The sequence below is a fragment of the Rhinopithecus bieti genome, unplaced genomic scaffold (assembly GCF_001698545.2).
Source record: "Rhinopithecus bieti isolate Rb0 unplaced genomic scaffold, ASM169854v2 scaffold_1306, whole genome shotgun sequence".
In the NCBI taxonomy this organism is placed as follows: domain Eukaryota; kingdom Metazoa; phylum Chordata; class Mammalia; order Primates; family Cercopithecidae; genus Rhinopithecus; species Rhinopithecus bieti.
In genome coordinates this window covers 285448-300067 of record NW_016803658.1, presented here as the reverse complement: position 1 = coordinate 300067, position 14620 = coordinate 285448, and the positions used below count along the sequence as shown (strand labels likewise).

Genomic DNA, 14620 nt, shown 5'->3' with positions numbered 1-14620 from the left:
GTACCCTAGAACTTAAAGCATAATAAAAAAAAAAAAATAGAAAATAACCAAAGAGAAATCCTGGAACTGAAGAATTCAATGAATGTAATTAAAAAAATACAATCAAGACATTCACCAATAGACTAGGTAAAATAGGAGAAATAATTCCTAAACTTGAAGACAGGTCTTTAGAAATGACCTAGTCAGACAACAATAACAAAAAGAATAAAAAAGGAACGAAGAAAGCTTACATCATACAGAGGATACAATCAAGTGAACAAACATTCAATTTTGGGAGTTCAAAAGAAAAAGCCACAGAAAACCTATTCAGTAAAATAATAACTGAAAAGTTCCCAAATATTGGAAGAGATATACATACAGATACAGGAACCTCAAATGTCCCCAGATAGATTCAACCCAAAAAGGCCCTCTCTGAGGCACACTATCATCAAACTGTCAAAAGTCTAAGACAAAGAGAGAATTTTAAAAACACCAAAAGCATCAAGTCACATATAAAGGAATTTCTGTCAGACTAACAGCAGATTTCTCCACAGAAATCCTTTAAGCCAGGAGAGAATTGGATGATATATTCAAAGTGCTGGGGGGTGGTGGGGGAAGAACTGTTAAGCAAGGATACTATACCCATCCAAGTTATTGTTCAAAAATGATGGAGAAAGTCTTTCCCAGACAAACAAAGACTGAGGAAATTCATCAGTATAAGACCAGTCCTACATGAACTGCTTAAGAGATTTTTACATCTGGCAGCCAAAAGACAATATCCACCATCATAAAAACTACACTAAAATATAAAACTCACTGAAACAACAGACACACAATGGAGAAAGTGAAAGGAATCAAATGTTATCATTATCGAAAGCTGCCAAATTTTATTATCAAAGATAAGCAATAAGAAAGAAAGGAACAAATATAGAAAACAATAAGAAAACAACAAAATGACATAAATACATCCTTACCTATCCAAAAGAACTCCGAACATAACCAGTTTCAATTTCCCAATTAAAAGATATAGATTGACTGAATGGATAATAAAACAAAACCCAACTATATGCTGGCTACAAGAAACACATTTCACCCATTAAGGACACACATGAATGAAAGTTAAGAGATGTAGAAAGGTATTTCCTACAAAACAGTACCCAAAAGAAGCAGTTATATCAGACAAAATAGACGTCAAGTCAGAAAACATAAGAAGAGACAAACAATATCATTATATAATGATAAAGAAATCAGTTCAGCAAGAAATATAACAATTGTAAATACAAATGAACCAAACATTTGAACACCCATATATATAAAGCAATTATTATGGGTAAAGAGAGAGAGCTAGACCCATTAATAATAAAACAATTGTTGGGGACTTCAATACCGCACTCAGCATCGGATGGATTATCTAGACAGAAAATCAACAAACAGCAGACTTAAACTGCACTATAGACCAAATGAACCTTACAGACATTTACAGTACATTCCATCCAACAGCTGCAGAATACTCATTTTTTTTTTTTTTTTTTTTTGACGGAGTCTTGCTCTGTCACCAGGCCACAGTGCAGTGGTGCAATCTCAGCTCCCACCTCCTGGGTTCAAGCAATTCTCCTGCCTCAGCCTCCTGAGTAGCTGGGACTACAGGTAGGCACCACCATGCACAGCTAATTTTTGTGTTTTTAGTAGAGGTGGGGTTTCACCATGTTGGCCAGGATGGTCTTGATCTCCTGACCTCATGATCTGCCCACCTTGGCCTCCCAAAGTGCTGGGATTACAGGCATGAGCCACCGCACCTGGCCAGAATACCCATTCTTATCAGTACATGGAATATTCTCCAGGATAGGCTACATGTTAGAACACGAAACAAGTCTCAACAAATATTAATAATCAAAATTATATCAAGTATCTTCTCAGACCACAATTGAATAAAACATCAACAACAAGAGAAGCTTTGGAAATTAAATAAGCAAACTAAAATTAAATAATATGCTTCAAACAACTATTGGGTCAATAAAGAAATTCAGAAGGAAAACAAAACAATTCTTGAAACAAATGAAAATGGAAACACAACATACCAAAACCTATGAAATGCAGCAAACCTAAGAAGGATGTTTATAGAGTTGAATGCCTACATCAAAAAAGTAGAATGATTTCAAATAAACACTGTAATAATGAACACTCATAAAACTAGAAAAGCAAGAACAAGCTAAACCCAAAATTAGATAAAAAAGAAATAATACATATCAGAGCAGAAATAAAGACTTAAAAAATATAAAACATCAACAAAATGAAGTTATATTTTGTAAAATAAACAAAACTGATAGTGAGACTAAAAAGAGAGAAAAGACCCAAATAAATAAAACTGAGAAAACTGGGTATCCATATGCAGAAGAAAGAAACTAGACCCCTGTCTCTCCCTATGTACAAAAATCAAATCAAAATGGATTAGACTTAACTGTAAAACCTGAAAATATAAATCTACTAGAATAAAACATTGTGGAGATGGTTCAGGACACTGATTAATATGGCACAGATTTTTCAAAAGTTAAGACCACAAAAGCACAGGCAACAAAAGCAAAAACAGACAAGTGGTTTTATATCAGTTTAAAAAGCTTCTGCATAGGAATGGCAATAATCAATAAGGTGTAGAGAAAACCTACAGAATAGGAGAAAGTATTTACAAATTATTCATCCAATGAGGAATTAATAACCAGAATATATAAAGAACTCAAACAACTCAACAGCATAAAAAAAAAATTCCCATTAAAAAGGCAAATGATCTGAAAAGACATACAGATGGCCAATAGATCTATTTAAAAAAATGGTGAACATCACTAATCGTCAGAGAAGTGCAAATCAAAACCACAGTAAGATATTATCTCACCTCAGTTAAAATGGCTGTTGTCAAAAAAAAAGAAAAGCAAACAAAGAAAAAGACAGAAAAAAAAAACACACATCTAGTAAGAATGCAGAGAATGGGAGCTCTAGTACACTGACAGTGAGAATGTAAATTAGTACAGCTATTATGGAAAACTGTACAAAGGTTCCTCAAAACAATAGAACTATCATATGATCCAGCAAGTCCACTGCTGAGTATATATCCAAAAGAAAGAAAATCAGTATATTGAAGAAATATTTGCACTCCCAGGTTTGTCCCAGAACTATTCACAACAGCCAAGATATGTAATCACCCTAAGTGTCCATCAACAGATGAATAGATCAAGAAAACGTGTTACATATATGCAATGGAATACTATTGCATCATTAAAAAGAATAAAATCCTATTATTTGCAGCAACATGGGTGAGCATAGAGGACACTGTGTTAAGCAAAATAAGCCAGGTACAGAAAGACAACACATATTCTCACTCATATTTGGAGGCTTAAAAAAAAAACTTTGTGTCATAAACATAGAGAGACACAGAGAGTAGAGAGGTGGTTACAATTGGCTGGGAGGGGTGGGTGGGGGGATGAAAACAGGTTGGTTAAAGGGAACAAAAATACAGTTACATGGAAGGAACAAGTTCTAGTATTTGATAGCACAGCAGGGTGACTATATTTATGATTTATTGTATATTTCAAAATGGCTAGAAGATTTGAAATGTTCTCACCACAAAGAAAAGATAAATATTTGAGGCGATGCATATTCCAATTACTTTGATTTCATCATTACACATTGTATGCATGTATCAAAATATCACATGTGCCCCATAAATATGTACAATTAGTATGTATCAATAAAAATACAACATTTTGAAATAAAATGATTCTGAAAAAAATTCATTTAAAAAATGTTAAGGAAGCAATTGCTATCAAGAAAAAAAAAATGAATCAGAAATATAGGAACCCAGAAAAGAGGTGACCAGGAAAAAATGGCATGGAAATAGGATAGAACTAGAAAAATAAAAAGGAAACCTGACTTATGAGGTCCACAGGGATAATAGGTATCTCAGGAAACAGTAAAGATTTAGAAAAAAAATACAAAAGAAAGACAAAGAAAATGAAACAGACATTAAGAAAAAAAAATTTAGAATAAATCAAAGTTAAAGAATATATGACGTCTATATAATTGGTATCCCCAGTGAACAAAACCAGAACAATGAAACAGAAAAAAAAAGTTAACTGAATTCAACAACACTTATCTGAAATCTACATACTGAAAACACATACTGTGTACTTGATAAATTTAACCTGCAGTGGTCAACTCTAAGGCATACCTTGTTAAAACTTTTTCCTTAAAAAACAAATGTGGTTATTTTGACAGAGCAAGTTGCTCTTAAGAAAAAGAAAATCCGGTTTGCATCATGCTTCTTGACACCAACATACACCACCAGAAAAGAAAGCAGCGCTTACAAGACACTCAAGGAAAGAAACATGAGTCAAAGAGCCATGATGTCTTAAGGTATAAAATAGGCTACAGGCAAACAGCTATCAACATGCAAAAATCCAAGGAATATTGTTCTCAGGAGCCCCTCCTTAGAACTCTACCAGAGGATTAATTTCAGACAACCAAGAAATTATTGCGGGGAAGGGGAGTTTGGCAAATAATCTGGTGATGAGAACTGAATATACTTAACTGAAGAACTAAGACTAAAATGTGCAAGAAGGGTAACAAAATAATACATAAATATTAAATCTTCAGGCAGTGTAGAAATAATAAAACTTACAACAAAATGAGATAATTAGATTATGTACTCCCCAAGTGAACATGCAGTTTATTCTTTTGGATTTCCCCAAGCGTCAGCAGTTGCAGTTGCCCTGCAATATCTATTGTCACCTGTTGCCAGCCTGGAATCCTCTGCTCTTTCCCCTACTTAGCCTTCCTTCAAGACCCTCCCTATGATGTGATTATCTAACTCACCTTAATTTGGACCAATTTTTATACCCGAGAGACTATGGAAACTAAGTTTATGTGACAAGCTGACATAATAAGCTGAAGCATATTTAAGAATATGAGGATAAACTAGTTTTTTTTTTTTTAAAAAAAGAATATTACTAACTAAAATTGAATAATGGATGAGAGGGAGGAGGACTTAAGGGGTAATTTCACTGTTGTTCATAGTAGAGAAACTAAATTAAGAGTATTAAAGTTATTTTATAAAGGTAATCAGTACAACAAAACTATAAACCTTCTTAAATATCACAAAAGCTAAAAAAAAAAAAAAGCCAAAAAATAAAAAAAGCAGAGTTAAATACTTTCAAAATACTTTTAACATTAACATACTTGTATTACATAAAATGACAGAACTAAGATCAAATATATTTATTACATCAAAATTAAATGGGCTTAACTTGCCTATTAAAAGAAAATATTTTCAAATTAGCTCTCAAAGTAAAATCCAATTCTATGCAGTATAAAAGAGACATACCAAAAACAAAGGATTTTAAAAGTTGAAAGGAAAAGGAAAAGCAAAGGAATATCAGGTAAAGCAAATCAGAAGGTCTCAGAGGTCATGATCCTCATATTATACAAAAGGTAATTTGTTCCACAGAGCATTAAAAGAAACAAAGAAGGAAATTTGTAATGCTGAAGGCTATAATTCATAATGCATATATAATAGATATAAATATCTATACATGAAATAATGTAGCATGAATTTTCACAAAGCTGACATTATAAGAGATATAAAGAGAAATATATAGGAATCCCCTAATAACAAGATACTTGAATAAATCTCAGTCCAAGATAGACCAAGTGAAAAAAAAAGTATGAATGTAAACTAATTAATAATGTAGACTTCATAAATGTAGACTTAAATCCACATCCTAATAGTAGCTACCCTTTCTTTGGAATGACCCTGACATATTCAAAAAAGGTTTTTACATTAGACTACATTAAAACTCAATAAATTCCAGAATGTAGAAAATATAAATGTCCTTCCATCTGGTTAAATGCCCTATTAATTTATTCTTTAGTCAAATGGGAAATAGAAATTACAGAAAATCTGGGGAAAACATTAATAAAAACATTTCAGAATATACTTAACACTACTGAAATATATACTTAAAAATGGTTGAGATGGTAAAGTTTTTGTTAGGTGTATTTCACCAGAGCTAAACAAGCAAACATTACAGGGCCAAATGTGTGGAATGCTGCCAAAACAGTACTTGGGTAAAAGGCATACTTTTAATAACTTACTACAATATAAATGAAAGGGTGAAAATAAATTAAGCTTCCAACACAAAAAGATAAATAACAAGATAAATTCAAGGAAAGCAGAAAAAAGAGTGACTATAAATAAAAGCAAAATTTAAAATTAAGAGTTTGAATCATGTAAATGCCTTATGATTCAAATGAAATAAATTCAAAAAATAGAAAATATCATCATCTAATGACCCAACATTTTTGTTTCAGATATTATGAATTGAAATCCAAAGAGATTAAGGCATCACACAAAACCAAAACTAAAATCCAAGTCTTACTCCCAGTCAAGTGCTCCCATGGCAGAAATTTGGAAAAAGCATAAATTAAGGTGAGTTAGATAATCATAAGGAGGGTCTTGAAGGAAGTCTAAGTGCGGGAAAGAACAGAGGATTCCAGGCGGGAGCTGGTGACAATACATATCACAAAGCAAGTCTTCACACTTGGGGAAGTCCAAAAAAATGTTTACTGGATGCTCACTTCGGCAACATACACACTAAAATTGGAACAATACAGAGAGGATGAGCATGCCCCCTGTGCAAGGATGACATGAAAATTCATGAAGCATTTCATATTTTTCAGGGAAGGAAGGATAAAATATCAAGGAGCATGAGAAAAGTTTTGGTGCTGATAGATGTTTACTATCTTTATTGCAGTGATGATTTTGCAGGTGTACACATATGTCAAGACATCAAATCATACATTTTAAATACGTGTGATTTGTTCTATGTCAATTATGTCTTAATAAGATTCTAGCAAGGCATTTATTATGATAAAATATAAAAGAAGAAAAAACGTTTACAAGTATTGTTGATGATAATGAGGAGAATAAATCCATAGAGGCATAAATATTTAATGGATAAATTATAAACATTCTTATGTAAGACAATATTTTAAATAAAAGAGCTAATAGCCAATGCATTATTAGCCTGAGATTGTATGAACTACATTTTGAAGCTATATATAATAAAGATAGCATTTCATGTCAAAAAGAAAGTGTTAAGTAAAACTCACATTACCTGGGAAAACTGCCTGTGGTGAAAGTAGATATTTCCCGCATTAAAGTAAGCCAGCGAGTACTTGGGGTTTAGATAAATTGCATCTTGATAGTCTTTCATTGCATTCTGTTTATGGCCCATAAACTCATGAATCACCCCACGATTTGTTAAGAATTCTGCTGTAGTATTGATCTGCAGTATAATATTATGATTATTTAACATCTGGGAATAGTATTTATCTCTGATTGCATGTCTGCCAAAATGAACATTAGAGAATCTACGAGTAATTTTATAGTGCATGTAAAACCCCAGCAGAATAAATATTTTGAGAAAGGAGTTGGTATGAAGTTGGTTCAGTGTCAACACTTTGTTGATTTGGTTGCTATAAAACAAATAATCTTAGTGTTTTTTCACTCAGTTCCTTTCCAAGGAATAGACAAAGTGGAAAAGCTTATCTGTTTAGCTGTTAAGCTAGAGAAGAAATTAAATTGAATAGTTAACAGGTGTATTTTTATGTAGTAGCAATTATCTTTCAGTTCTTCACTTTTTCTCATCTCAAACACTACAATATCTGCCCAAATCTACAGAATCAAAACCCAAAATCTAGAAGTAAAGAAGAGTTTCTATCCGTGCATTCAACATGAGATTTTTACTTGTCATTTCATTATGGAAAGATTCTGGGGATTTACACTGTTCTCTCTTTAGTTCCTTCAAACCTAGAACATCATTTTATGTTACGCATTCACTTTGTATGACAAAATAATATTGATGTCCCATGAAAGTATAAAGCGTATTTACTGAAAGCGATCAATATTTATCAGGACTTTTGGGTTTTAGTGCATTTAGGTTATAAAATTGGCAAGCCATAACTCTTTACCCTAGGGATCACTTGGGTTAAAAAAATACAAAACATTATTTTCTGCATAAGTACTTTAAAAAGCTAACAGAGAACTTCTTACTTGAACCTATTCATTGACAGTGTTAATTTATGCTAATAATAATATAACCTAAGATGGTTCTTACCTTCATGGCAGCATTAATATCCTGCATTGCAGCAAAATTATTACCCATCTGAAGACAGACCACAGCTCTTCCTTCATAGGCTAGGTAGTTCTTTGGATCAATATCTATGGCAATCGTAAAGTGGTTCCAAGCTTTCTGGAATTTTCCTTGGGCCTAAAATAATTTTCCAATTACACAAAGTAGGAAATAGTCTATCACATAACAAATGTTTATGATTCTGACTCAATCAAATAACACCTTTAGTAAGGGTATTTAGTAAGGGTATTTAGCCATGCTAAGTCTAAGTTCTTTTAAACCAGAAAGTAGGCGTACTGAATGCATACTGTGGCTGTATTCAGTTGACTAATTACCTCTGAGTATTTATGATGAAATTTTAATTAATTAAAATATATTTAACTTCAGAGTCATCTCCTGTACCAATCCCGGACAATATAAAATCATAGCCACCATGTGAAATGCCAACAGTTTTTACCAACACACAAAGATTCACATTGAGCTGCACACACATAGGGAGGGATTGCATTTATTTGATTGGCACTGAATCTCCAGTTACAGATAATATATATATAATATACATAATAAAATAAACATGTATTGAATAACAAATGAATAATGATGTAAAACATATTCTGATAAACCATGCCAGCATCTGGCGTTTTAGGATCACTATACGTATTCCATGGAAAATACATGTAAATCTACCAAGCTTCTGTTTATACCAACTGGAAAAGAAAGAAAAAGGTCAGGAGAGGGGCATTGTTAATAGAATGATGTCAGAGTGCTTCTTAGAGAAGACCAGCTGGCAACTAAATGCCTCCACAGGAAGGCAGTGAGTTAATAAATTCAGTACAGTCTGGAGTCTGTCTTTTTTTCTGATGGGCTAAAAAAACCCATCGTGCCAGAATCTTGGAAGCTGACTCACTTTAACCAAGCTGAGCCTAGGGACTCTCATATGAAAGTAAAAAGAAATACAATTGTTAAGGGAACAAGACCCTGTTTCCTGACCATCAAATCTTCTCTCTCTGGGTAAACCATTTGTAAATCCACACTGTCAACACAAGCTCATTTAATAAACAAGGAATCAGGCAAATTGAGATTCGATTATTAGAATATTAAATAGCAAACTGCCTCACAGTAAGATCTCTGTCATCTGCTCCAGACCACATCTGTTGTGCTCATTTCTACATTTCTAGTGCTAGGCAAATAATAAGGGAATCTGTAAGTATTTGTTGAACAAACTGTTGCTCTTTCCCTGGACAGAACTCAGATGAGCCTAACTATCCTTTTGCAGTCCTCCTTCCTGACTCAATTCTTTACACTGCTGGGCTTTTCAATTCTCTTTCAGGTTGCTATACACCCAGTGAGATATTCATAAAATGCAAATTTGATGTCACTTCTCCTATTACTGCTATTCACATTTTTAACTGGACCATAAGGCCTTTAACTCCAGCCTCAACTCATGCCCTGCTCCCTTTGCCCATAACATTCCATCCACTTGGGCCCCCTTGTCTCTTTCTTCCAAGACTTTCTGATGGGCCGGTTCCACTCTACAGAACACTGTATCTTAGCCATGGCCCCTATTTTCACACCTCAACATTATTAATTTCTCAAAAAGCTTTCTCTCACCTCTCAAACAAAGCTAGGTTATTTTGTTACAAGTTATACTAAAAGTTATACTAAAACTCATCCTTTTCCTTTGTTGCACTTATCATGATTATAATCAGTTATTCATATGATTAATTGTTTGATGCCTATCTCTCCACTGAGTAGTAAACTCTGCAAGAAGAAGGAAATATATCTTGTTCATTGCTATATCCCTAGGCCTAGAGCAGTTTCCGTTCTATATTTAGTGCTCGGTTAATGTCTGTTGAATGCAATGAATGACGATGATCTTAACACACTTCACTGGATTGCAGTCAGCCCTAGCTGCCTTGGAAATCCCTCTCTTTAAATGGACTTTGCAAATTTCTCTGTGATCCAGTAATGGCTAATTTTCTTCCCTTTAGCTTTCCACTAATGCAACAGGACAAAACCTGTGGGGCCTAGGTGTACAAGCTAGTAAAATAAATGTTACCCAGGTTCTTATAGATGAACTTCATCAGGCAAATTTTAAAAGTTGTTTGTAAGTGAGGAGGAAGGTAGGGAGGGGTGCAGACATAAAAGGAAGCTCAGGTTCAAAAGATTTTCATTTAACCAGCCTACCAGTTCCCCAGGCTGATCCAGATCCAGACAGTCTCTCTATAACTAACTAAACCCCCTGTCCCCACTGCTACTCTGGAACCTAAAAGCAAGGAAAAGACAAATGTTCATAACCAAAGAAATAACATATACTCCCATTGCCAGGAAAGAGCCAAATATATTCTTTCTCCCCAAAAGATGCTTTTAATGCTCAAAATGTTGCTATATTACCTGCAAATTATAGCCAAAACTAATTCTGGCTTTTATGTATGCTGGATTAATATGCAGTGCTTTCAGAAAGTCTTTCTGTGCTTGCTTGGTGGCTTCATCATGACCACATTCCATGTAAGAATTTCCCCGTCCAACATAAGCATCCAGAAAACATGGGTTAATTTTAAGAGCCCAGGTAAAGAAATTGACAGCTTCTTCAAACTCATTAATTCTGCAAATAAATAAAAATATTGATGCCTTCTGGTGAACTGATGCATTCTGGTGGCATATGCAATGTTTTCCTGCAACTGACTTGTCCATAAAGATTTGAATTGACTCATAAAAAAAAATTTCCATTTCTATAATCCATTGTAGGAGGTAGGCACATAAGTCCATAAGACCTAAGGAAGTGTGACAGATCCTTTGAAGATTTGATGGCAAGAAAGAGTCATTTTCATAGCAGCATGTGATGGGATGATATTCTGGATTTTTTTTTCAAGTTATTAAAGTCCACTTGGAATTCTTAAATCTGTTTTTAACAGGTATTAATTACCAGTATAGAAAAACATATGCTACGATTGATGAAATCTACTTTTAAAAAATAGATTAAAATAAACTTATTTGTATGTATTTAATACTTCCTTATACAATGAAAACAGCCAGATTTTCATCACATGGGCATCCTTACATCAGATCTCCTATAAAGGCAGGCCATTTCAATGTGGACACCAGGAGAGAAGGGGAGAGAAGAAAGTAAAATGCATTTTATTTGTGAATGTATTTGGCTAAATGATAACTCTCTCTATCCTCCCTAATTACTCTCTTGTAAAGGCATCAAATATTTGTTCATGGGCATATAAAGTGACTTCTCCATTTCATATGCATATCTAATAATAATATTTAGTTTCAATTAACATGGAGAGAGTCTAAGATTTTTAAAAATAGAATGGAATGAGGAAACTAGCATTCTTTACTTACCAGGTACTGTGCTAAATACTTAACATATGCTATCTCCTGTAATACTTCCAACAACTCTGTAAGCTAGTTATAATTATCTACATTTTACAGATGAAAGGAAAATTATGGCACAGAAAAGTCTGCACACAGGTAATGGCAGATAACTAACATACTATGTTCGCACAGAGAAAATATCTGAGATTCAGATAAGCCTTACTCCAAAATCCATGCTTTTCCACACAGCCATCTCTACCACACAATCTGCACCTATAATACACCTGTGGTTGGTGTACAAGAGCCAGTGAGCTGATATCTCAACAAGGTAGCCAGAAGAAAGGCTTGGAGTTCAGATTTGAGCCTGAACATGAAAATTAATATTAATTTTTTAAGGTTGTTATGAGGATCAAATAAGAACATGTGAAGAACACCTAGCACAGAAACCCTCACCCATTGAAGATTATATCTTCCTTCCATTCTCTTCATTACTTCTCAAACAGGTTTCATATTTTAATAAGATGGATCACTACTTTGCCCATTTTTCCTTTATAAAATACATGGAACCCAGGATAGACTGTTCCAGGAGTTATCATCTTCTAGAGGTTACTCGAGTATCTCTTAAACCAGTGATTTCCAAACTACCCCTTCCTTCATGAAAGTTGCCCCTGGTTCCACCTACACTTTCACTAAATATTTTCTTTTAAATCAACCCACTTTTTTTTTTTACTTAACTAAATTTATTTTTTAAAGCAAATTAATTTAAATACCATAAGTTGAAAAATTATCTCATGTCATAAATAAAATAATAAGCTAAAATGATAAGCTTGGAGCTGGATACTTTATTCTGCGGAAAACAGCCTGAGTGCTGCACCATCGATTACCAACAGAAAGTTTTTAAAGACTAGCTCTGGCCGGGCGCAGTGGCTCACACCTGTAATCCCAGCACCTTGGGAGGCCGAGGCGGGTGGATCACAAGGTCAGGAGTTCAAGACCAGCCTGGCCAACATGGTGACACCCTGTCTCTACTAAAAACATAAAAATTAGCCAAGCATGGTGGCGGGCCCCTGAAGTCCCAGCTACTCGGGAGGCTGAGACAGGAGAATTGCTTGAAACCAGAAGGCAGAGGTTGCAGTGAGCCAAGATTGTGCCACGTCACTCCAGCCTGGGCAACAAAAGCAAAACTTCATCTCAAAAAAAAAAAAAAAAAAAGACTACCTCTTAGCTGAGACATTCTCCTTGATGTGTTCAGAAGGTTTGGGGAAGAATTCATTTTGAAACTGAAAGGCAATTCAGTTTCTCACAATGTGATACAGTATTTTTTTAATGCTTGTCCAGGCCATGAAAAGTAACAGGTACTTGCCATACTTGCTCCATGTTTTCCCAAATGTGGTGCAACAGGTGTTCTTCTAGAAGATCACACAACAATCCACAGTGAAGCATTAAGAAAGCTTGCTTCTGATCTTACAAGCAGGCAAAGGTTAACATCCACATATGGGAATCAGATGCCGCCTTTTGAGTTACTCAGGAAAACACAAGGTCACTTTCCTTAAGTAGTATACAATGAAATTGTGCTCTCTTTCCTGATAATTAGCACTATTTAAGAAGTAAAAGTTGGGCTGGGCATGGTGGTTCATGCTTGTCATCCCAGCACTTTGGGAGGCCGGGACAGGTAGATCACTTGAGGTCAGGAGTTCAAGACCAGCTTGGCCAACACGGTGAAACCCCATCTCTACTAAAAATACAAAAAACTAGCCAGGCATGGTGGCATGCACCTGTAGTCCCAGCTACTTAGGAGGCTGAGGCATGAGAATTGTTGAACCCGGGAGACAGAGGTTGCAGTGTGCCGAGATCACGCCACTGCACTCCAGCCTGGGCAACAGAGTGAGACTCAAGAAAGAAAAGAAAAAAAGAAAAGAAAAGAAAAGAAAAGAGAAAAGAAAGGAAGGAGGGAGGGAGGGAGGGAGGGAGGGAGGGAGGAAGGAAGGAAGGAAGGAAGGAAGGAAGGAAGGAAGGAAGGAAGGAAGGAAGGAAGGAAGGAAGGAAGGAAAGAGAAAAAGAAGAAGTAAAAGTCCACTTTGCCTTTCCAAGTGCCTTCTCACTGTAGTATAGCAATAATTCTAAACATAGCATAACAAATTCCTTATCAGGAATAATAGTCATTCTGTGTAAAATGCATTTAGTTTTGACAGGTTTAGATAGGTTTTGTTGTGTTTAGTATTTCTATCTGTGGGTAGTGAAGCATTTACTTATGATGCATACCTATAGTAAGCATTTCAATGGACATTTCCAGGGAAATCCCTTTCTCTCATATTCTCCCCAAATTCATTGAAATGCCCCTAGTAATATTGACATCCAAATTTCATCATACACCCTGGCCCCTCTTACCCAGTGAAATTAAAAATCCTTTGTGAGTACATATTCTAATATATGGTTTATGAAATACAATCTTCCCTTCTGTATAGCCTAACCAAATAGAAAAATAAGGCAGTGAACTGAAGCTCACCACCGTGTCATACAAGTTGTAAATTACCAAATGGCAGTGATTGAAGCTATTTTTCTGTACCCATCAAGTTATCAGCACTAATGTTTAGTGAACAACTAGTCTGTTCAGACAAAGTAAATAATCATTAAATCTTAAAGCTGAAAAGAGATCTTGAAAGACAGCTAGCAAGCTCCTCAAAGCCGATAGTGACTAAAATCAAGTCCAGGGAGGTGAAAGTGCTGAAAATCAGAGGCTCCCCAGCCTCCTGCATCAATAGACCAGGAAAAAAAAAATGAGGAGATGCCACTGTGGAAACAGAAATTTCATTTCTCTGAATATGTGTCTGTCACAGTGTCCTACAGGTTGAAGCCCTTGTTAAGTAACTGCATGGCATTTAGCCAGTGGGAGAATGTGGCAGAATATCTATGATCTTGTCAGGATACACGTTCAATGAGATATAAATTGTTAAGCATCAGTTACCACAAGTGTAAAAGTATGTTAAATGAGGTTTTCTAAAATACAACGTGTTCACATAAATCTAGAGCCATGTGATCACTTACTGGAGGTGCATGATTCTATTTACTGTGTTCTGTGAACAAGGGATTGTGTGCTGAGCTTGTCCACTAGGCAGGCCACAGACACAAAGGTCCAC

The 14620-nt window shown here is 35.0% G+C and overlaps 1 protein-coding gene across 1 annotated transcript in view; it reads right to left on the bottom strand.

Annotated features, from left to right (window-relative positions):
* Positions 1 to 14620, bottom strand: part of TTC6 (tetratricopeptide repeat domain 6) — a 225026-nt gene that overhangs the window by 8661 nt on the left and 201745 nt on the right. The window contains 3 exon segments of the mRNA XM_017895392.1: positions 7143 to 7313; positions 8145 to 8297; positions 10554 to 10764. Coding sequence (XP_017750881.1) covers positions 7143 to 7313; positions 8145 to 8297; positions 10554 to 10764 — 535 coding nt within the window.